At 44.0% G+C, this 24464-nt stretch overlaps 1 protein-coding gene across 14 annotated transcripts in view; it reads left to right on the forward strand.

The window, feature by feature from the left end:
- The window catches only part of CDC42BPA (CDC42 binding protein kinase alpha), a 316248-nt gene that overhangs the window by 284010 nt on the left and 7774 nt on the right, over positions 1-24464 (forward strand). For 9 of the 14 annotated variants that reach the window (XM_053208855.1, XM_053208843.1, XM_053208844.1 and 6 more), the window contains 12 exons: positions 2797-2902; positions 5686-5822; positions 6648-6787; positions 8033-8114; positions 10303-10519; positions 11342-11404; positions 12253-12846; positions 14691-14788; positions 17422-17506; positions 19531-19654; positions 20372-20489; positions 23705-23887. In XM_053208855.1, the coding sequence (XP_053064830.1) occupies positions 2797-2902; positions 5686-5822; positions 6648-6787; positions 8033-8114; positions 10303-10519; positions 11342-11404; positions 12253-12846; positions 14691-14788; positions 17422-17506; positions 19531-19654; positions 20372-20489; positions 23705-23887 (1947 nt within the window). The remainder of the gene's footprint in view (positions 1-2796; positions 2903-5685; positions 5823-6647; positions 6788-8032; positions 8115-10302; positions 10520-11341; positions 11405-12252; positions 12847-14690; positions 14789-17421; positions 17507-19530; positions 19655-20371; positions 20490-23704; positions 23888-24464) is intronic. The other 5 variants (XM_053208849.1, XM_053208851.1, XM_053208856.1 and 2 more) reach the window with 1 other exon arrangement.

The following is a 24464-nucleotide window of genomic DNA, read 5'->3' on the forward strand; positions in this document are numbered from 1 at the left end:
TGTGTCCTCACAGCTTCTGCTAAAGACATTTTACCTTCTCCAGTGAGGAGCTTGAAGTCTCCAACAGGGACAAAACTGGAGTAGAAAGAGCCCTTCTTTCTGTCCACCTCTTTCAAAGTCAAGTTTATAGTTAATTCTCCCTTGACTCCAAACTGTCACATAGTCTAAAACTAATTTGGGCCCATGCTTTAGATTTAATGCCCCTTTTCCTAGACAATTTTTCATCTTTCCTTCCTCCTCGAACTACCCTTTGGGGAAGTATTAGAAGTCAAATACTGACCAGGACGCAGGAAAAGAGATCTTAGAAAGGTCAGAAGCCAAGCAGGCTGGATCCTAGGGGTGGATTCGTGTATCTTTCTGCGACTGGTCCTCTCACCCCCGCCAAAACCAAAGCCGGAATCCTGCTGTGTGATGCCTAGAGTCACTGCCGTCAGAATCGTGATCTTTGATTATGTTCTGTTTTATACTGTCCTTAGTTGAGATCAGTGAAACATGGGCCCCTTACTCTTTGTAGTAACTCCCATCCCTTCCCAGTTTAATCAGCACCTACCAGTTGGGTCACTGGTCAGTTAAATAGTGCTCTGCTAAAGCACTGTTTCTCGTTCCTGGCATACGCAGTTAAAATACTGGCATCCTGAGTGGATCTCTGAAAAAATTACAATGTGTTTTGTTAGCAATTTCTTGAGTATTGTGAAGAATTACTATGACATTTGTCATGGCCACAGTACTATTGCTGATATTTCCGAGCTGTCTGTTATCCCTTAGAAGAAGAAAGAATGAGGTTCCCCACCTTAAGCTGCTTATCAGTTTTTCTCTCGTGATAAAAGCCTCCAGAGCAAATCAGGAAACCAACTTGGCATCTTTTGTATTTTAACGTATTTTAAACACTTGAAGATACTAAAAAATTTATTCTGGATAGTTCCACAAAGAATAAAAAATTAAAGGGATGCCTGAGTGGCTCAGTCGGTTGAGCATCTGACTCTTGGTTTCAGTTCAGGTCATGATTCCAGGGTCGTGGGATCGAGCCCCATGTCATGCTCCGTGCTGAGTGTGGAGCCTGCTTGGGATATTCTCTCTCTCTCCCTCTCCCTCTCCCTCTCCTTCTCCCTCTCCCTCTCCCTCTCCCTCTCTCCCTCCCCGCACCCCCTCCTCTGCCTCTCCCCTGTTCGCACATGCTCTCTCTAAAATTAAAATAATAAAATAAAATACAAAGCAAAAACTTAAGAGTAAAAATTGGTATACAGGAGAAACATTGAGCAAGGTTTTATATGATATTCACAAATTAGGTGCTTGTATTTTTATCACAGGCATTGAGGCCCCTGGTCTTGAGCTAACTATGTGTCACGTGGTTTGGGGGTTTTTTAAGGAGCATATTCTACATGTTTTGGAATGATCAGACCTTGCGAGATGACAGAATCAGACACGTCAGCTTGAATTTTAACTCTGCCATTAACTATATATCCATGAGTAACTGATTATTTTCTGAGTCTCAAGGAAATATTATCCGTCTTTACGGGGGTATTATCTCCATTAAATGAGATGAGGTATATGAATTATTGGCACAATGTCTGTTGGTGGGGGCTCAGTCCACACGGGATCAATTTTAGAGTTAATACAGAGGTAGTCTGTGTTCTACTTGGAATTGCCTCAGACCCCAGTGCTGCTTTGAAGCCTTTGTGGTGTATAAATCACATATTGAGAAGAGCAGAATTTATTTTTAACTTAAATTTTAAAGCTTTGAATGGTCCCATTAGTTTTTTAATAAGATACGTTAGTTTCATAAAAATAAAGACTACTTTATAAACAGGATTGCATTGGCATTTGCATATTATTGGAATATAGAATAAAGTTCTTACTAGTTTAAATCAGTCGCAAATATAAAAAAGAAATAGTCAAATTTGTTTTCAAAAATAAATATGTTCTAAATGCTTACTCTACTCCAGCCCGGTTTGAAAGGCTTTATGTTCACGTGTTCACGCCATGAAGTAGATACTATTATTGAACCTATTTTATAGAATGAGGAGAGCAAGACACAGAGGAGTTAAATAGTTTATTAATTACTCCGGAGAGGTAATTTGAAGAGGAGAGGCATGTTCCAAATCGCTGAAATCTGTGTTGACTTACCGCCAGATAGAACAGATAAGACTTCGAGAACTTTACTGGATTTGCCTTAAGAAGTTTCCGGCTGCCATCTTTCTCTCTCTAGAATAGTGTGTGTGTGTGTATTTGTCTACTGAAGGGTAGGTAATACCACCTGCTTCCATAGGAGGAAACAGATTTGTTAAGCATATTGTTGGTTCTTGGTCCCAGAAAATAAAATACTTGTTTTGTAGCAGGGACGAGAATTTTCAGTTACTCTGTTCTTCCAAAGAAGGTATAAAAGCATATGAAATTTCTGTTTTTGTAAAGGTATAAATATGTGACATTTCACTTAACTCTTTGCTGAAAGATAATTTGAAGAATTTGTAAAAATTCTGACTCAAACTTTGTGAGCAAAAAGAAAAAATAAAGCCACAGTTTTTAGGTTTTCAAATGTCATTCAAGAACGATTATTTAACTTCTTATATTATTTTTAGCATCACCTAGCTCAGTATTGCCTAATAAAAATATTTGAAAAGCGTAAATTACAGAACAATAATGGGAAATGAAAATGATTCATCCCACTTATATTTAGAATATTTTCTAGGAGCTCGTGTGGGGCCCAGGGAGTCACATTATGGAAATCCTTTAAGTAATTGGTGTTCTCAATAATTGGTATATATATATATTTTTTTTTTTTATCAATTTGTTTTGCAGCGCAAGACTCATCAGTTTTTTGTCAAATCTTTTACGACTCCAACCAGATGTCACCAGTGCACCTCTCTGATGGTGGGTCTGATAAGACAGGGCTGTTCCTGTGAAGGTAAGAACAAACCGATTGACTTTAGAGTCCTAACATTGACTCCCTAAATTGTAATCGAATAACTTTATTCCCCTTAAAAGGTATATGAATATAACAGTAATACAGGTAATAAACTGAGCACCTTGGAGAAACTAGATAGACAGCCCCTAGGAACCTCTTCCAGGGGAGATCTATTTAAATGTGTCTCATTCATCTTTGTTTCACTATTTGGATGAATTTGAGGTCCTGGAGCGTGAGAGAAGACGTGACAGTTTCCTTGAATCTGTTCATTTAATTGTGACCTTGTTTAATTTCCCTGACAAGAGAACTCATTCTTAAAAAGTATGCAGTTCGGTATCTTTTCAGAAATACTAAATGTGTGCCACTTTGGCTCAAAAGATACTTCTTCCCAGTATTTGTAGCAGCGGTCTTCCCCACCACTCATTGATTCATTGATCCATCCATCACATGTTCATGGGATACCTGTTGCACACTTCTAGGCACTGGGGATGTAGTCGTGGGCAGGAGAAAAGACAGAGCCTGCCCTCGGGGAGCTCACATTCTGAGAAATGAACGATCAGGGATCATTGAAACCAAAAACAAAGTGTATTTGTCTGGACACCACTTTATTTTCCCCAAGACTTCTAAGATGAAAATGATTTAAATGTATTGGGACACATTATATTTGTTTGGGGATAGTGCAGGAAAATACCTTCTTTAACCAAATGAGATTTCTCACTTTAACGGTGCCTTCTATCTCATTTACTGGTGTATCTTATGAAAAAGATAAGAAAGTAGTTGCTAATTTTAATTCTAGTATTAGTTTCCATGTCTTAGCCCTTAGGGCTGGAAGGGACTTTGAGGGGAAGGTCATCAGTCCACATGAGATGCAGGTGTTCCCCTTGTAGAATGTGCTTGGACCTGGTCTGTATCTGGTCACTTTGGATAGTGGGGAATTCAGAGCATCTTAAGGCAGCACATTCTATGTGTGGGTAGCTCAGAAGATCCAGACCGTATCATCTCAGCTGGTCTTTGAGATGCATCGGTTTAGAGCCAAAGAAAATGGTCTGGGTTAAAAAGTAGATTTGAGAGTTAGCACAAAGTGATGAATGGAAATGGGGTTTTCCAGGAAAAAAAGCACAGTTTGAAAAGGGAACAGGTATGAGGACAGAACCTTAGGAAACAGAGTTCAGGGGAGGTCAAAGGCAAAGATAGCAAAGCTGTCTGAGAAAGGAATAGCCCATGTCCTTGACCAGGAAGGTGTGATGGATGCCAAAGGAGAGAATCTGTGCAGTTGTTAATCCTTGTCTCATTTTGGATTTAGCCAACATTTCAAAATGTCCTTTCAAAATCTGTCGGAGAGAATCCCAGACAGCTACCTGGCTTTAGGTGCCTTACCATTTCTTAGGCACCAGTCATTTGCAATAACATAGAAGGGAGTTTTGAGACCTCCCCAGACTCCCTTCTAGAGTCTCAGGTCAGGAAACTGTGCCTGTCTTCCCCGTAGATCCCTAGAACTCTGCCCTGTGCACTGTGGGGACACGTTAAGTTAGACCCTGCCCAGGCTTTCATAAATGTGGTGACAGCCTCCGAAGAGTCCTGTCATTTTCATTTCTTCCTGGTTGACCGAAGTTAGTTCCTGTAAAGGACAGTTATTTTATTGTTTCCGCTGCTGTTGGGAGGTGAGATTTTTGCCCGTTAGTCTAACCAATTGTTAGACGCTCCACTTACAAGTGAAGGAGACGTCTTATGGAAATGTGGTGTTGTTGACAGTCTGCTAGTTCATCTGCTTCTTAGGGGGTTCATAATGCCCATCAGCGGTATAATCTGTTTTCCCGTGTGCGTTTGCTCCTATGATGCTGTCTCTCCGTCTCCGCTCTTACTCTTTCCCGAATATTCTCCAGAACCCACCCTCATGGTAGGAGTTGTCTAAATACTTATTCTTAGTTTGTAGACCCCTCCAACAAGCTTGTTTCTTTTAAATATTTTACCTTTTAATCCTCACCCAACCAAGTCTCAGTGAAAATTATGCATTCATTTTTTGTTTACCTTATTCCTTCAGGCTCGGGTTTATCACGGGAGTATCAGATAGAGGTGTCATGGCGGTGTTGGTAGTTGCGGTTCGCCGGCCCTGAGCCCGACTGCCTGGGTTTGAATTCCAGCAGTGCCACTCACGAGTCCTGTGACCCAGGGCAAGTCACTCGTAGATTGTTACAGGAAAATTAAATGCACCCAATAAAGTTAACCATTATTATGATCTTAGCCCTGGTTTACGTAGCTATGATGATATTACCAACTCCTGAATCTTACACTTAATTGGTGCCTGTTAAAATCATTGAACAATTTCATTTTCAAAAAGAGGGACTGGTAAAGTTTGCAGGTATTTTAGAGATGCCACGTAATTTCATGTCCATCAGTGGCCCTTGCAAGAGAAATTTCAAGGCAGATAGCAAGTTGGAGTGAGATAAAGAGTACGAGAACACTCCAGAAACTACTTTTTGGAATTAGAAGTTTAAATCAACTGTTGTATTCACAAGCTTAGATGTTTTTTTCTGTGTGTTTGTTTCTCTTGATTAACACAGAACAGTAATACGTACAAATATTTACTATTTCTCATTGAAGTTCTTATTGGTAAGCAAGTGAATCTACTCCTCAAAAGGCAGAGCAGTTACTTAAATCAAAGCCACAGATAAAAAGTCACCTAGTGTGGCAACTTGCATGTGATGAGTGCTCAGTGTATTTTCTTCTTGTAAAAAGTGAATTTCTATTGAATATTGTGGGCTTTTTTCCCCCTCTTTCGAAAGTGTGTGGATTCTCGTGTCATATAACGTGTGTAAACAAAGCTCCAACTGTGTGTCCGGTCCCTCCTGAGCAGACAAAAGGTCCTCTGGGGATAGATCCACAGAAGGGAATAGGAACAGCATATGAAGGTCATGTCAGGGTAAGTATGATCAGGTTGGATTTAGATTAATCTCTTGAAGTTGATTAATGACTGGAAAACTAAGTCCAGTTGCCTGACAGACCTACCACTTGACAGAAAATTGGGCAAACAAAATTCATGTAATAATTGGGCAAACAAAATTCATGTAATAATTTTATTTCATCCAGTGTGATTTGAAAACAAAAACCTGGCCTCACTTGGAAATAAATTCCAGAATGTCTTAGAATTTTTTGTACTGCTCCTGAGTTGTAACGAAATCTCCATAAAGGAGTCTTCAACACTTGGTCTTGCTGGAGATCATAGCGTATGTTATGAAGGGTGAGCTATTAGCAGGGTGTATTCTTACTCGTAATCTTGAACAATGTTTTCAAGTGTCAGCTGCATTTGATATTACACCCAAATTTGACTTTTATGCTATTTAGAAATGCATGAATTATTTTTAAGATTGTATTTTTAAGTAACCTCTACACCCAGTGTGGGGTTGGAACTCACAACCCTGAGATCAAGAGTCACATGCTCTACTGACTGAGCCAGTGAGACGCCCCCCGCAACATGAATGTTATTTTAATGAATTACAAGTGAAAGTTAAATGGTACCATTAAAAATTTTTTCAGAATCAAAAGTCATTCAGTATTTGAGGAATGTTTTCTTATGTTTTTCTCGAGTTATTAATGGTATATGTGTTCATCTGCACTTCACCAACCAGACTGGCAGACTTTGAACACACAGACGTTCTCTCTAGGCTTTCATCCTGCAGTTTTGTAGGTTAATTAAAGGGCTATGATTGACGTTTTAGTTTGAAATGTTTTTGTCTGTCTGTCTAAGATCCCTAAACCAGCAGGAGTGAAGAAAGGATGGCAAAGAGCATTGGCTGTGGTTTGTGACTTTAAGCTCTTCCTGTACGATGTTGCTGAAGGAAAAGCGTCCCAGCCCAGTGTTGTTGTCAGTCAGGTGATTGACATGAGGTGAGCTTTTGAAAGTGAAGATATTTGTATCTTTTGCAACAGAAGAATAAGAAAGTATCTGATTGTTCATCTAATTATATTGCCATATTTTTATCTAATTCTAATTTCATGTTAATATTCTAATTTACTGATATTGCTAGAGTAATATAATTAGAAATGGGAAGCAAAGTATAGTTATAGGACGGGTTGATGTATGTGTGTTGAGTGAGCTGGGGATAGGGCATCAGGGAAAAGAACCAAATGTTTGAATCCAAAAGCCCAGCGTAAAGATGGCTTGGGTAACGAAGGGCTAACACGTAGTGTTTCAGTCACCGCCTGAAGGCGTGGAGCATGATTCCAACGTGAGGAAAGGGAGTAGAAATGTCAAAATCAGACAGGCTCTCAGACTGTGTAACGAGCTGGTAAACATTTGAATGAGTATACCTCTTGAATGTTTCCGGTCTCTTCTTCATGGTTTTCCCCTGCCCCGTGGAGCGCTCTCCTTTGCCTCTTCTTCTAGCTCCCAGGCTCCCCTCGAGTGACTTAGTACCCCCAAGGCACCTCCGCGCTGATGACTCCCACAGGGGCCTCCGCCCAGCTCTTTCTCCAGTGTTCAGAACGGTTTCTGGCTCTGGCGCACACTGGCGTTTCATACAAGCACCTCAGCCACGCTGTCTTCCCTCCACATAAGGAATATGAAGAGGTGGCCAGGAAAGTCCCACAGAGACTGCCAAGGGACTAGGTGCAGGAAGGATAAGGAGAAGAGTCAAAGACAAGACTAGGGCGCCAAGTCTTTAAGACCAAGAGGAGGATGATACCAGGAACCCAGTTAAGGAAATCACGAGGAATAGATAATTGTGGAGGAATTCTGTCTCAGGCGTCGACAGAACAGTGAGATGTCAGATAAGCTGTGTTGTGGGCACTTGAGATGTATTGCGGGAGGCAAGAGGGTCCAGTGTTCTGGAGACTCTGGAGACCTTCCCGGGTTCAAGTCCTCCTTCCCCATGTACACGTTCTGGCCTGGCAACTGTAGCCAGCAGCCGTTCCTAGCTCTTGTATAATTACCCCTGTTAAGTTACTCCTGACAAGTTACTTCGGGCAGTATCCATTACAATGAGGGAAAAGCCAAATGGTTTTAAAAATTCAATTTGGACATTTTGTGCGAGTAGCTTTTGACGATTGCTTCGTGTGTGTTCTATGGATATACCTACCGAACACCACACACATACACATATGCTGACTTTTAATGTTTTACTTTTCCTTCAGGGATGAGGAATTTTCTGTGAGTTCAGTCTTGGCCTCTGATGTAATTCATGCAAGTCGGAAAGATATACCCTGTATATTTAGAGTAAGTATGCGTGCTGTAATTTGATCACTGAATTACGTGTTCTTAGTGAACATATATCTCGTCCCTCCGTATAGATCATAAGCCTAACTAGGAATAGGACCCAATTCCTTAATGTGTTTCATATCACCCAGTGCTTGAATGTATAGACAATTAGTGCTAAGTAAATATTTCATTAGTAAAAGACCTGAGGAAAGCCTGAATATTTGGCTTATAAAATAGGTTTTACCTTGGGCGATATTTTTGAGCCACATTCAATTTTCAAATAAATACACAACATAGAAAATCGAACAAGTGTGAGGTTTCTCAAGTTTTTGAAAAACAGACGTTTCTTTTAAAATCTCATTTAAAAAACTAATGTTTTATTTCTATTGCTTTGTAATTAACTACTCCAAAACTTAGTGGCTCAAGCCAGTAATGGTTTATTTTTTACCATTCTCTCCGTCAGCTATACGGTTTGAGTGGTGTCAGCTCAGATTACTCACATGAGCTCATCTGGGGCTGGAATATCCAAAATGACCTTGCCCCCATACCTGGGGCCTTGCTGCTGGCTGTTTGCTAGGTGATCTCTGAGAACTTTCTCCATGCGGTCAGTCTCTCATTCGGTCACTGGCTGAGCTCTACACAGCTGGCCTCCAAGAGGACAAAAGAAGCTTCCAGAACTTTTGAGGACCAGGCCTAAGACAGGCATAATAACTCTTGTGCGTTTTGTTGGTCAGAGTACGTCATGAGGCCAGCCTGGATTTAAGGGGAGGGACAATAGACGGCACAGCTTGATGAGAAGAATGCAATTCCATAGGAAGAATTGTTGGGAACCATCTCTGGAGGCTGCCTGCCCTCCCACAGGGCCATCTTGAATTGGCGGATTAAGACAATAGAGGTTTAGGGGCACCTGGGTGGCTCAGTTGGTTAAGTGTCCAGCTCTTGGTTTCAGCTCAGGTCATGATCTAATGGTGAGATCGAGCTCCACGTCGGGCTCTGCACTTAACAGTGTGGCGCCTGCTTGGGATTCTGTCTCTCTCTCTCTCTCTCTCTCTCTGTCTCTCTGCTTCTCCCCAGCTCATGCTCCCTCTCAAAATAAGTAAATAAACATAAAAAAAAAAAAAAAAAAGACTACTGCCCTAACGTTATGCCCACTACTTAGTGTTTGTCTATGAATATGGTATCTAAGGACGGTCACCAGGGGAGCCTAGGGAGGCCCAGTTGCCTGTAGCTGGTTCACACAGTTGGAGTTGACTGTCACTGCTGCTTAAATCACATGTATGTGAAATTCAAATCTGCTCTGATTGTAAGTGCTATTTGTACAATGCTAAATCTTCATTGAAATACGAACACAAGTGATCTGATCTTCCCTAAGATTCTGTGTGTTATGAAGTGGCAAAGAATGTTAAGTTTATTTCTGAACATTTCTGACTTTTAAAAAGAAGTTGAGGGGCACCTGGGTGGCTCAGTCGGTTAAGCGGCCAACTTCGGCTCAGGTCATGATCTCGCGGTCCATGAGTTCGAGCCCCGCGTCGGGCTCTGTGCTGACAGCTCAGAGCCTGGAGCCTGTTTCAGATTCTGTGTCTCTCTCTCTCTGACCCTCCCCCGTTCATGCTCTGTCTCTCTCTGTCTCAAAAATAAATAAACGTTAAAAAAATTAAAAAAAAATTAAAATAAAAAGAAGTTGAGAACCAGTATGGTGGGTAGTGTGCGTGAGCGTGGACGCGGGACCCGGTCTGGCAGGGCGCCCGTGGGGACGGTACATCCCTGCATCCCAGTTCCCTCAGATGTACCCTCAGGATCCAGTAGGGTACCTGCTTCAGTGCTCATGCAGGGCTTTGAGCAGTGCTCACGCTTAACCCAGTAAATGTCAGGTGCTGTTGATCTAGGAATATGGGTGATGCATTTCTTAGTGGTGGCACTCAGCACGTCATAGCAAAGAAAATAAAAATAGTTATTAACATTTAAAATGGTACCTGCTGTAACTAAGTAAATGATAGAGAGAGAGAGAAAGGTATCTGCTACCTTTGCTTTGTCATGAATCTTAATGCTAAGACTAGTTATTCTTCTGATTAGGAAAAGCTGAACTCTGGAAGGGATCATTTGGTGAGTGTTCACCTTGTTGGCCAGAGCTAAACAAAGTAGCATCGGCACGAAACCTGCTTGAAGCGTGTCTGTTTTCTAACACAGGCTGATTAAACTGTCCTAGGTCACAGCCTCCCAGCTCTCGGCGTCAGACAGCAGGTGTTCGGTCCTGATGCTCGCGGAGAGCGAGAGCGAGAGGAACAGGTGGGTGGGCGTGCTCAGCGAGCTGCACAAGATTTTGAAGAAAAACAAGTTCCGAGACCGCTCAGTCTACGTCCCCAAGGAGGCTTATGACAGCACTCTGCCGCTCATTAAAACCACCCAGGCGGCTGCGATCATAGGTATGGACTGGCGCCGTGGACCGTGTTAGCATAGCTGTTGACCAGCCTACCCTGGGAGCAGGGCTGGCTTGCATCCAGGGATCCCCCGCGTCCAGCATGGCAGGCGCCGTGCCCCACACACGCAGTGAATGTCTGCTGAGTGAGTACACGAGAAAGTACACGAGGAGAAGTGCTTTCCGAGTGCGTCTTCTTCTGGAAGAAACAGTGCTAAAGATGAACCTGTGAACGATCTGTTTTCTGCTGTGCGACTTAGAACCAACTATTTAACTGCTTAAAGCATAAGTTTCCTGGGTGGGATACAGCTTCTGATGACCTCGCAGAAGTTAGGAGGTTTCGGTAACGTGGGGCCCGTGACAGGATGCCCTGCATAGCAAATGCCCTCAAGAGAGAGCAGTTTCTGGGTCTGGAGGTTTAAATTTCTGTCATGTTATTGGTACACATCCAACTCTTTTGTTACTTCCTAGTAAATAGTGAAAAGTTAATGAGTAGGGTCCAAATGCCTTCTGCAGTTTCTCCCTCCCAAAACAAGAAGTAGACCCAGGGCACTAGCAAACTAGATTTTTTCTCTTTTTTTCACCCTCTGTTGAATAAACGTTTACTTCTTTTTATAAGTATTGATACACTTCCTAATGATCTGTTAAAAAAGACATGAGGTAATATTTACTGCTATCATCTGAAAGGAAACTTAACAGTACAAATTTTTATTCCTATTTTTAAGTTCCTTATTTGAGTGTTTTTGCACCAAATTTATTATCCATTTTGTTGTATTAGTTGTACACAGCTTTGCCTGTTAACAGTGTTTCGTACTCGTGTCTTCTGTAGACCATGAAAGGATTGCGTTGGGAAATGAAGAAGGGTTATTTGTCGTGCACGTCACGAAAGATGGTAAGAGAAAACTTAATCGTTGCGGAGTAACTTTCAACCCTTTGTCGTTAGAAAAATTCTAATTTCTAGGAAGAGCAGGATTTGGTCTGATTTATTCTATAATTGAAATTTTCCAGACCTAATTTGATGTGTTGATAAATCAAAAGATAATTTTTGAACTTCTTTAATCCTCCCGAGTTCTTAAACTTTCAAGTGTGTGTTGTGTTTCTTGTGTCACTGATTGAGCACCAGTGCTCCACAAACAGCCTGCACGTCTCAGGACGGGACGTGAACGATACAGCCGGACTTTCTCATTGCTCTGTTAGTGTTAGAAGTAGCCGTCATTCAAGTGTGTGTTCACTGTTGGGAGATTTTCTCCCGCATTTAATACAAAAGAGTTTTTTTTTCCAGGGCCAAATTAAATACCAAGGGAAATAAAAAGGAACCAATTTATCAGTGTCCTATCTTTATATCAAGTGCGATCGTGGGAAGACAACGCATTTAAACTGCATTTGCCGCCCCTAGAATACGTTCAGTGAAATAAGTCTTCCCTCAGTTTCTAAAACAGGAGCGCCATGGTGAAGTTCCTGAGAATTTAGTGCCAGTAAAAAGGTTTTTCCTGGAGATGTGGCACGCTTTATCACACAGGGACCCTTTGCCTTACCTCACTGTGGGCGTGTGCCATCACCTTGTAATGGGTATATATAAGTATCTCCCTCTTTCTCCACATTATTCTGGTCTCTTACTCTTCTGTGTGTGTGTGTCCGTGTCTTCATTGTAAGTTGACCTATCCTTTTGAGTGTAATTGGGATATAAGTAATCACTAAAACGTCATTCTGCATTTGATTTATTACTGTTCCTTTGCACAGAAATTATCAGAGTCGGTGACAATAAGAAGATCCATCAGATTGAACTCATTCCAAATGATCAGCTTGTTGCTGTGATCTCAGGACGAAATCGTCACGTGCGCCTTTTTCCCATGTCAGCTTTGGACGGACGAGAGACCGATTTTTACAAGCTGGCAGAGACGAAAGGGTGTCAGACCATAACTTCTGGCAAGGTGTGCCACGGAGCTCTCACGTGCTTGTGCGTGGCTATGAAAAGGCAGGTCCTCTGTTACGAACTATTTCAGAGCAAGACCCGTCACCGAAAATTTAAGGAAATCCAAGTCCCGTGTAACGTGCAGTGGATGGCCGTCTTCAGCGAACAGCTGTGCGTGGGATTCCAGTCGGGATTCCTGAGATACCCCTTGAATGGAGAAGGGGGTCCATACAGCATGCTCCACTCAAATGACCACACGCTGTCCTTTATCACACATCAGCCGATGGACGCCATCTGTGCAGTTGAGATCTCCAGTAAGGAGTACCTGCTGTGTTTTAACAGCATCGGGATATACACGGACTGCCAGGGCCGGAGATCCAGACAGCAGGAGCTCATGTGGCCAGCAAATCCCTCCTCTTGCTGTAAGAGTCTCTTACTTTTGGCTGTTTGCCCTCTGTGTCTCTTTCCTTTTCCTTCAGCCTCGTTTCCTAAATATATTCACTCTTAATACCGGCTTGTTTTTCTAAGTCCTCCTTAAGGTTTTGCCTAAGTACTAATTGTGTCGTTTGTGCAAAGTGACTCTCCGTAGTTAGTTAGACCTAGGCCAGCAGGGCTGACCTTAACTTGTCGGGAGTTGAAGCTGATCTTTCTGTGGACTATTTTACTTAGCTGGCTTTTTAATCCATGTGGTCTCTTGAAGTACCTCTAAGCAGTTATCTTCACGGTCCCCCCAAATACAGTGCTTGTGAGCATTAACAGCTCCTAAGACTTACTCTGGAGAAGCAGTTACTAAGTGAATTATTTAAGCGCTGATGTAAAGGCATAATGCAGCATCTGTAAGAAGTGTTTCTCCGTTTTATAGTTTTGTCTAAATACACGGATATTTAAGATTGCCTGGTGCACTCTTTCAAGAACTCTGAGGACATCAGTGAATTAGTGAATGCCGTCACGTGCCATTTCAGCGGCCAACGGCAGTGCCCACATGGAGCACAGAGTGGGGTAGGCAGGACCCCTGCGGCCGAGACACGGCAGCGGGTTGTGGTCGCCCTGTGGCGGATGCGTGGGGTTCCCCAGCCACACGCACAGGGGTACCTGACCCCCGATGCTTTGTCCTCAGTGGACGACACTTGAGCGTGTATGAATGCTGAACCAGGGAACCGGGGAAAGCTCGAGCGTGCGGCGAATCCAGGAAATCAAGCAAGATCCTCACGGAGGCCAGACAGGGTGGATCTCAGAACACGGGGTGGGGGGAGCACTGGGGACAGGAGGCGTGAAACCTCTTCCGCTGGCCCCCGTGAGGAGGGGTGGTGGACGGAGACCGTCAAGCCTAGAGGTTCAGTGGGAGAAGAGTTAGGAGGCTGGTGTGCTTGTTACAGAAGAGTGAGAGAATCTAGAAAAAAAAAAGAGAAAAAAATCCTTCTAATCCTACCCACCCAGCCCTATCTATCCTTAAAGTCTTGTTTCTTCTACACTATGTACTTGTACCTGTGGTGTCGTATGCAGAATAAAGGCTGTCTCGTAACCTAGTCGGGTAACGAGGCAAAGTATTACTTCCGTGCGGAGTCAGAGTGAGAGTATCCGGGTCGTATGGGTAGCATGGGCGGTAATTCGATTTGTGACCCCGTCTTAGGTAGATCATCTCATCCCTCTGCTCGTGTCACTGTCGATGCTGTTTCGCTGTCAGTAGCTTAACTGGTTTAGGAATCAGGTACTTAAAACGTGACGTGAGGACGTCCCTTTATAGAACTAGCATTGGACAACAGAGCGTTTCGCCCTCGGCATAAGCCGACTGAATCCTCATGTCCTGTAGCTGCCGTCTCATCCGACCCGTAGTGTCTTCACTGCTCGTTTATGATTTATATCCTGTTCCCAAATGATTGGATGCGGCTACTGCATGACCACAGTAGGATTTGGGTGGGATTCCGTTCCACAGTTATGTAGCATAGACCCTTCAGAATGTTTTGTGTTGAAGAGTTAGATAGAGAAGTGCGGGGCGCCTGGGTGGCTCGGTCGGTGAAGCGTCCCGCTCTTAGTGTCAGCTCAGATCGTGATCTCAGAGTCGTGAGATCGAGCCCCTCATGGGAGTCTGCCCTGAGCACAGAGCCTGCTGAAGATTCTCTCCCTCTCTCGCTGCCCTCCCAGGCTTGCATGCACGTGCATTCGTGCTCGCTCTCGCGCTCTCTCTCTCTCGCTCTCTCTAGAGAGAGCGAGAGAGCGAGAGCAAAAGAGAAGTAATTAGCCACTGTCCCTCCTTCCCTTCTCACAGGCTACAATGCACCGTATCTCTCCGTGTACAGTGAAAACGCAGTTGACATCTTCGATGTGAACTCCATGGAATGGATTCAGACTCTCCCACTCAAAAAGGTAATTTAACGCCAAAAATGGGCTAGCAAACTAATGAGTGCAGTGAACCACTGATGGGACCAGTTAGCTCCTTTTCGCTAATCGAACGTTTTCTGGCAGTTGGTAATTTGGGATTCTGCTAAGAGAAAAAAAGTAGAAGCAGAAGTCAAGCTGGTTAATTTTATGAGTAGCTCAACACCATAGTATTTTTATCACATTCAGTGTCACCGTGTTTCGCTGTGTCATCGTGAGAGCATCGTGATAACGAGAGACTGGAGCATACCCTCCACCTCACACGTGGGTCCGTCCCCTGCTTCAGGAGCTGGGATGGGGGGGGGGGGGACCTGTCATTCTTCCTTGTGGCTGTCGTTCACATTGTGGCGTGCAGGTGGTAATCCTGTGAGACAGACCCCACAGGCTGGAAAAGTGACTAAACTGAGAGCCCAAATGTGTGTAAATATCTCGTTAAAAAAATAAAGGTGTTTATGCTCCTCATAAAACATGATTTTCCCTGTGACAACAGAGAATTTTTACAAGCATGCAACAACTGTTCTGTGTGGGTGAGGAGTAAGTTTCACATAGACGTGCGTAGCTTGCATCGTCCGCTGGGGGCAGGGTTTATGGGGGGGGGGGGGGACGAGAAAGTAGCCAAGGTCAGATTTCAAGGTCTGCCCCAATGCCTAAGGACATCAGCTGTGAAAACTCTTGGAAATACTCCCACTTCAGGGAAAGCACCCAAAATATGGCCCTCTGGTTTGCATTTGGGGGCTAATTACATTTATTTTCCATTTTATCATGTAAATCGTATAGTATATATGAAAGAATAGGAGCTTTGTGAAGCATAATAATTATTAACAGCTCACTCAGGGCCAGAATATTACCAACATCCCTGCCTCTACCTGCGTACCCGTCCCTTATCCCACCCCCCAGCCCCTCTCCAAAGGAAATCACCATCCTGAATGTTGCCTGTATCATCCCTTTGCTTTTCTTAAAATACAGATATTTTTTTGGCATATTTAAATATTCCTAAACACTTGTTTGGTTTTGTATTGTTCAGTTCTGTCTGCCTTTGAGCTTTATGAAAATGTTACGCTGTGTGTTCTCTGCCTTCCTTCCTTCATGCATATTCCAGGGTCCGTCTGTGTGATTACGTGTGCTGTAAATAGTGCATCGTTTTTCACCGCTATAAAATATTCTTTTGAATGACTAGATCAGTTCATTCCTCCATCGTCTGATTGGCAGACACATGAATTATTTTCCAGGTTTTGCTACTGTGAACACCGATGCCTGTGTTTCTCTAAGTCACGTGTCTAGGAGTGGGATTGATGGGGCACGGGGAACACAGGGGTTCAGCTTTACAAGATAGTGTCAGATTCTTTTCCAGAGTAATTGTACCAGCTCATCCTCCCCCCCAGCAGTAACCAGAGTGCCTCCTCACCCACATCTTCCCTGACCTTGCCATTCTCAGGATTCGTAGTTTTATAACCTTTGTAAATGGTTATAACATGCTGTCTCACTGAAGCATTAATTTGCACATCCCCAATTAACTGTGTTGTTGAGAATCTTTTGTATGTTTATTCGTTCTTAAATTCTGTGAAATACCTACTCATGCTTTTCGCTCATTTTTCTGTTTGTTCTTCCTTATTAATTTATTGAAATTTTTTATATATTGTAAATACTGGGAAAGGGATGGGGTAAATCTTTTCTATTTGTGACCTAGTTTTATGGTGTATTTTGCCAAGCATATATTTTGATAAAATAATGATAAATTGTATTATTTTGCTAAAAACTTACTGTTCTAAATTTTAATGTCATCATGTTTTTTCTGTTAAGAAACTCTTTCCTAACTCAAGGTCATAAAGATATGATCTGTATTTTATTCCAAACGTTTGAAAGGTGTGCCTATTACATTAATGTCATGAACCTGTGGAGTTGGGGTGTGTGTGTGTGTGTGTGTGTGTGTGTGTGTGTGTGGTGTGAGGTGGGGACTCCATTGCTCTGTGCCACATACATGAGCAGGTGCTCTGTCACCACTTAGTGACAGCCCCCCCTCCCCAGTGATACAGTTTCATCCCCATCATATGTGGACATTTAGTTCCACTTCAGGTTCATAAAATAGCTGTGTTAATATCTTCTTAGTATAATTCGTCACTAATGGCTTTAAAAAGTCAAATTTAAGATTTAAATGTATTTAGGGGCGCCTGGGTGGCTCAGTCGGTTGAGCGTCCGACTGCAGCTCAGGTCATGATCTTCTGGTTTGTGAGTTCGAGCCCCGCTTGGGGCTCTGTGCTGGCAGCTCAGAGCCTGGAGCCTGCTTTGGGTTCTGTGTGTGTGTGTGTGTGTGTGTGTGTGTCTCTCTCTCAAAAATAAACATTAAAAATTTTTTTAAAAGATTTAAATGTATTTCTACTTATTCCCCCAGAATATTCTTTCTTTAGAATGTTGTCATTATAACTTTTTGTTAAAATTACATCATTTTATATGCCTTCCCCATCAGAATTGTTGATTTTCTGAGAGCGTTATATTCTGAAGAGGAAGGATAAATGGAAGGTCTTAATAGGGTGTGCTTTACAAATAGGCCTAAAGTTTTATGGTTCCACTTGAGGGTTTTACTGAAATGCTAATTTTATTTTATTTTTTTATTCTTACCTTAGGTTCGACCCTTAAACAGTGAAGGATCATTAAACCTTTTAGGGTTGGAGACAATTAGATTAATATATTTCAAAAATAAGATGGCAGGTAAGAAAATATAATGTTAATACGATAGCTTCAAAGGAAATACTCTCTCTGAGCTGACTGCCCGGAGATAATAAGTGGCAGAGGCCACATTTAAACCCAGGTTCCTCTTACTCCGAAGTCTGTGACCTTGGCTACTATCATGGTCTCAATATATTCAGTTAAATGTCTGGATAAAAAGTCGTTCTGTCTAATCTAGCTATGTACACAAAATACTTGTTGCTGATGTACCTGATTTCTCTGGGGAGTCCTGAATTAAGTGCAGAAAGTATGGCTGAAAGCAGTATTTGCTGTACTAGTAATGCTATAAAACCTAACCCAAGTCTATGGCACTGAAATTGTGAAAACTCATGCAGAACTCTGACTGGGGACTTCAGGAGTACATCATCTGCCAGGGCACCCGGGGCCTAGAACTTGGCGAGTGCCCGTGGCCGCACGGGCAGGGCCGCCAGAGTCCAGAGGGGGCACGGGAGCCAGAGGGCGCGGGCGGTGTCCACAGTCACGTGGAGGTCGCTCGGCCCTGGAGGGCCCTTGGCTGACAGACTGGTGGTTATAGCAGAGGTCCTGCCTGGAGACATTCCACCGCGACGGGAGAAAGGAGATTTGGATTTTAGAAATGATTGCCACTCAGCGATGGCTTCGCCACGAAGCTTCTGCACTTGAGCTGTAAGCGTCTCCACCTCCAGGGCCTGTACTTCATTTGTGGCTGTTTCTTAGAGGAAGTCACAATATTCACGTAGGATCGGCTGCACCTGTTCTCACCGTGTGTGGCCGTGATGATCACAGAACGTGTCCGTTTCCCAGTCCAGATCTGTAGGATAAAGCCTCTTTCCACTCGTGTTTCCGCATCTTTCCACTCCTCCTCCTGCCCTAGGCTGGACGCGGGGCGGGCTTGGAGAGGGAAAGCCTAGCGGGATTTCAGTACAGGTGTCTTGTCCTCGGGAAGGGGAGGGAGGGGCCCTCGCCTTTTCTCTGGCTGCCTCTGGCCTTCCTCTCTCAGGGCTCAGTGTTGCTGCAGTCTTCCTTCCGGCTGTCCCACGTCCCCCGCTGCCACCGGGACCCAGACCCACCCCGGCCGCATGATTCTCACGTTCCAAAATCGTGTTTCACACGTAGTTAGGAAAGCAAGCTGATGAAGCTGCATTATCAGGATATGAGAAGAATACTGCTTTTCCGCTAATCCCCGGCCTTGGCTTGCCTTTCCCTCGCTTCGGCTTTGTGGGTGTTAAAAATTCTCCAGGTTGGCTTTTCTCCTGTTCCTTAGAGAATGGCGTCCCTCGTGTTGTGTGAACACAGCTGTCTCTTTTATTCCTAGAGCGTGTTCACAAATTTCAGCATGTCCGGGGAGCCCTTGGCGGACGGTTGTTTACTTCTAGGTTATGAACGCTGAAACCGGATGCCAGGTGCATATGATTAAGTATCCTCGCCCCACCAAGATCAGAGGGGTAGAAAGAGCAACAGAGTCTTGCCTTTAATAAAGGAAGCTGGTGGGAGCCCAGGTTTTTGTCCTTACCCACATCTAGCAGACTGGATCTTACAAAAGGAAATGTTTTATTATGTAAAAAGAATTTTAACGATCATTTACGTGAGTACTTTACCATTTATGCCTGATGATTGTGTAGCGTAATGGGAGGAGTTTTTTTTAACACCCTAAGCCATTGGAACCAGTACCTGGAAGGTGAGAGAAGACAGGATAGAGAGATGGGGGGGTGGGGAGGGCACAAGGCGACAGGACCCCCAGGCAACTGCATTTTCCTTTTCTTCTGCTAGAATTGTGCCACTGTATGTTTGTAATCAGATAGAAAGTGAAAATATACTTTGTAAGCTAGGTTTCATCTCGGCATATCCCTGTGTACATGTGTCCCGTTTGAATTATTACTTACCGTGAGTATCAACACACACCTTTTAAAAATGCAAATTGCGTATGTTGGACAACTGATTCCTGTTTGTGCTGTCTTGGAGATTAACGGATAAAAAGCATTTTAGCGCCTCAAAGAACGCCACCGGTCTTTGTCTTCTTTTAACAGAAGGGGATGAGCTGGTGGTTCCCGAAACATCAGATAACAGTCGGAAGCAGATGGTTAGAAATATTAACAATAAGCGACGCTACTCCTTCCGGGTCCCAGAGGACGAGAGGTTGCAGCAGAGGAGGTAGGGGGGCGAGTGGGGTCGTGCCCGTCGTCGGGGCCGCGGGGAGCCTCTGCGGGGCTGGTGGGTGACGGAACGTTAGTGATTTGGAAGGAAGATGGGGTCTCTGAAAATCTGTCATCCCTCTGTGGTGTCACACACCACAGTGACGAGCCTGCTTGTCAGTGTGATTTTGATTAACACTCTCCAAAATGTACGCTCTGGATTGAAGCACCACGTTTGCGCTCGTTTCTCCGTGTGCGTGAAATACTTGCGGTTTTTAGCGGTTTTTAGAATGCGAGCCTTTGCTCAACGTAAAACAGATCCTAGCTGCATGTAGCACACGGCACGGGCCTGAGAACTTCAGATTAACCATTCTCTTCGAGAGTAAACAGCCAGTGGGCTGGTAATATTTCCAGTTACGGGTAAAAACATCTCTAAAGTGTTATCAGTGATTTTAAAAGGCCTGCAGAAAATGGCCAGGACTGTCTGTAAAACAGAGCTTTGGCATTTGAGTACTGAGAGAACCCTCTCTGTTTTCCCACCAAAAAGCGTAAGATCTTGTGTTTAAAAGAAAAGCTTCTAAGTTTCAATTGAGTATATCTTATTGTTAATTCTGTCCTGGCTAAACTTGATTTCACAGTTTTATTTTTGTGAACAAATAAAGGATGCCTCATTGTTTTCTAAAGTTAACAAGATCGAGCCCAGAAAAAGTGTCTAAACGGGTGTTTTATCTTACAGAGAGATGCTGCGAGATCCAGAAATGAGAAATAAATTAATTTCTAACCCAACTAATTTTAACCACATAGCACACATGGGCCCAGGAGATGGGATACAGATCCTAAAAGACCTGCCCATGGTAAGAGAAATGGAGGGCAGATGGGAGCGGGGTTACGAGTGGGGCAGAGGGGGAGAAGACACGGACGCGTGCGTGCCCACATACGTACGTAGGCTTAACGGGATACGCAAACGTGACGATGAGAGGCTGTGTCCCCGTAGTGCTATGTGCATACGACGCGCGGGAGAAAAACACAGCGTCTGGGCATCTGTGAAGAACCAGACAGATCCGGTTCTTAGCTGCACACCCCGTAAACTTGCCCTGCATCCAGTTGCTGATGGAGCACACTGCTGGGTCGGGAGAGGATCTGCACCGGGATCCAGAGCTCGCTCACCAAATGCTGACGTTTCACTCAGCTTCGGCAGTTCCATACAGATATTCGGCCTTTCCCACCTGCACAGAACCACGTCAGCCCGGTCGTTAACGGTCACACCTGTTGCCTGGTTGGGCAACCAAATCTCTTTCCTTTCCCCGATTACACACGTGTTGCCTGGCCCGTCTTCCATACAAAAGTACAACATAGGCAGACTGGTTTGTCACGTGAAGATTGGATTCTTGGACCTATTATGTTGAAATTAAGGATACTAGTGGGATTAGGAATTTTCCAGGCTCTGTGCATACTTAGCATTTTGGTATCACGGTACCTGAGCAAACTATTAAAACTTCATACGCATACGGCCCTTCTGATCACTGGTGGTGGCGTTCAGACTGTGAATCTGGACCCAGGCTCTCTCTGAGGGAGTCTGTCCTCTCGCCACGTTGCCAGCTCTGCTGTGACAGGAGACACGAATATCTTATCACCGACAGGAAAAAAATGCTAGGTGATCTAGTTTAATGTGCCATCAAGCATTCCTTAAGGTGAAGGAGTTTCAGGGGTTCACAAAGTTCCCAAAATATTCCTCTGCTTCGTAGCCTTTCTCCATCAGGTGAAAAGCCAGTTTGCTGATGTTCTAGAAGTTTTTCAGGCCTTCCTACACAGGAGGACTTGGCCATCACACCCCCCGAATAAGCACACGGAATCGAAATAGCAGATTTCAAACACTCTTAAGAACTCTCTGTCAGCACATCGTCTCCCATTACCCCCTCAGCACTTCAAGTAAAAGAAATCTCTCTTCATTTTTTTGTTCGAAATAGGGGCTGGTGGTAATGACTGAGCAAAACCAGTTCCGATAGCATTTCCGGGAGATTCTTCCCCGCACCTGACTCCATGACTCGTGGCCTTCTGTGCTGGTCACGTATTCCCATCAGACCTCTTCATTTTAGCGTTGGTTGTCACTGATTGTGTTAACCCGTGACTGCCTTGTGGGCTCTTTTTGTCACGGACACAGGTGCCTCTTTGTCCTACAGTGCGGTCCAGTTTTTAATGTGTGTTCTGTTCCTTTCTTGCCATGTAAGCACCTTGTGTTTCCAGGACGAAAACTTGGTGCAAATTTTTGAAACCTGTGTCTTAGCCTTATTTTATTTCCACCTGACTTTCTTTTACTGCCAGGGACATACAAGCTGGGGCTGTTGTAAACGTCCATTTCATCACCCAGCCAGTAGTTTTAATACACTGTCCCCCAGACCTGGGTTTGTCTTGGGGTAGACACTGGGAAAGAACGCAGTAGTGTGCAGGTCTGAAAAAAATTAACGATGATACATGTACCCGTGTATACACATAAATGTTTGTTGAAAAGCTCGTGATATTTTAATATGTTCTCAGGTTTTATGTCCTTTCCACTGAGATGGAATTACCTGTATTTAATGAACTATTTCCAAAACTTAAGATGAATTAAATTCATCAACCGTTACCGTGTAAGAACTTCGGGCACCAAAGCCACCTGCCATCCGAGCCAAGAGCAGCGTGCACCCTGGACATTTTTCTGTTTTCACTTCTCATATCAGTACTGCTTTCCTGGGAAATACTTAGGAGCTTAGAGAGTTTATTGGAGATCTTTAGAAACTTAGTTCTGTTTCCTTTGTACCAAAATTGAGACTGATACAGGGTTATTTGCCTCCTGAATGTGGAGGAGAGTGTCAGGAGGAAGGAGTCTGTTCTCTCCCTGAGTCGGGGATGTGAAGCCCTTTACGCACATCTAGCGCGCGAGAGGAGAAGCGGCACAGATGACTTAGAAAGACGGACTGCTCCTTGTCATTTCCTTCCGTCACCGTGGGGTGCCGCCAGTAAAGGGCAGGGATTTCTCCCGGTGAACACAAGAATCCTATTCTACCTCCAGAAGATTTATTTTTGGCACATGACCTTTCTTCTGGTTCAGTGACCCCCGAGAGCTCTATTGAGTAGTTATTACATTTACATCAATAGGGTTTTTTTTTTTTTTCCTTTTTGGAAATAACTTTAGAAAGTGCTGGTTCACTCACATCTCTAAATTTAAAACAATGTCTCATAGAGGAGCTCTTTTTTAAGTCTCCATAATCTGTCAGATTTTGTTTAGCAAAGCAAGTTCATCCCGGTTCGGGGGCCTTCTCCCCGCAGTGGCCCGTCCGCCCACCGGCCCCTGGACCACGTGGCCTCAGAGAAAGTGGCCGGGTGCTGAGTGACCGGTCCCACATCACTCAGAAGCCATTCAACCGGATATGCTAGCGCCTTCGGTTAGAAAAGCTTTTTCTCTATCTTTGCTATTACAGTATTTTATGTTTTTATTAATACGCCCGCCCAGACATGGACGGGATTTTTCCCCCTTGTTAAAAACGAACCTGACTTTTTGGGTGTCTAAGTGGAGCCAGGTTTGGGCTTCTGGGAGTCACCACCGCTCATGAGGGTCACCGAAACAAGACCGGGGAAAGCAACCACACGTGCAAGTCTGTAGATTCCAGGGAATGGTGTTAGGTTTCTAAAGAAAACAGGCTAGCGGTTCTGATGAGAGGCTGCCTGTGGGTTCGCTCACCTTGAACCATGTCTCACTCTTTCTGTCCTTACTGATGGTGCGTTTTTGCCAGATTTTGATTCTATCACATAAGAAAACACGGAACTGAACTCTGAAAGTCCGGTTTCGGTGCACTTGCTGCCGGTAATAAAGGAGAATAATTGTACAAGGTGAACGTTCCAGGAACTGGCGGGAGGATTACAGAATGTAACTTTCTAAGGCCCGAGAGTATTTCCTTAAGGACTCAGTTCTGATGTGAGCGATGCCGATGTCATGCCTTCCGCATGCGTGCTGTCTGAAATGTCACGTGGAACCAGTGAATCCATTTTCATTACCGTGTTACTTTTTTTCTTCTTCCTGTTGTTTTGATAGCCAGGCCTCCCTTATCCGCCCTCGCTTCACTCCGGCCTCATCTCCTCTCCGATCAACTTTGAGCACATCTATCACATGACTGTTAATTCCGCTGAAAAATTTCTCTCTCCTGATTCCATAAACCCTGAGTATTCCCCGTCTCTACGCTCTGCCCCCGGTACACCCAGCTTTATGACTCTGAGGGTATGGACGGCCGAGTCAGGTGTTAACTACCACTAACCGTGTGCGGACCTCCTGTTCCCAGCTTGATAAGTAACCCGCGGAGGGCGCTTCCCTTTGTGAATGTTCTTCCTGCTTCTGTCCTGCCAGACCTCTCCCCCTCCCCTCCTCTTCCTCCTCCTCCTCCTCCTCCTCCAGTTCTAGTTTGTTTCTTCTTTTGAGGAGAAGCATGAAGCCTGGGGAGGATTTCACTTTTATTCTTTAAACAGTATTGGAGGGGTTTTTTGGGGTTTGTGTTTAATAGATGTTCCCATCATGATGTCCCTTTACAGATGCCATCATTAGAAATAGTCCCCGTGTGGGTCTTTATTCTGTTAAACTAAACAAGGAGTCCCACAACTTCTGAATTTTTTTTATAGCACATTACCCTAAATCTGGTTCAATTCAGAGAAAATTCTTTCGGTTTAGTGAGGTTAATTAAGGTCTGTGGTAGGACCAAGCCACAGGCCTCCTATCTACAATAAACCCCGTTTTGAAAAAGCTTAAAAATGTCCCAAGTAAAAATTCTAATAGTATGAACGAGTAACGGGAAAAATTCCAA

Source organism: Acinonyx jubatus, chromosome E4 (genome assembly GCF_027475565.1).
Source record: "Acinonyx jubatus isolate Ajub_Pintada_27869175 chromosome E4, VMU_Ajub_asm_v1.0, whole genome shotgun sequence".
NCBI classification, from domain to species: Eukaryota; Metazoa; Chordata; class Mammalia; order Carnivora; family Felidae; genus Acinonyx; species Acinonyx jubatus.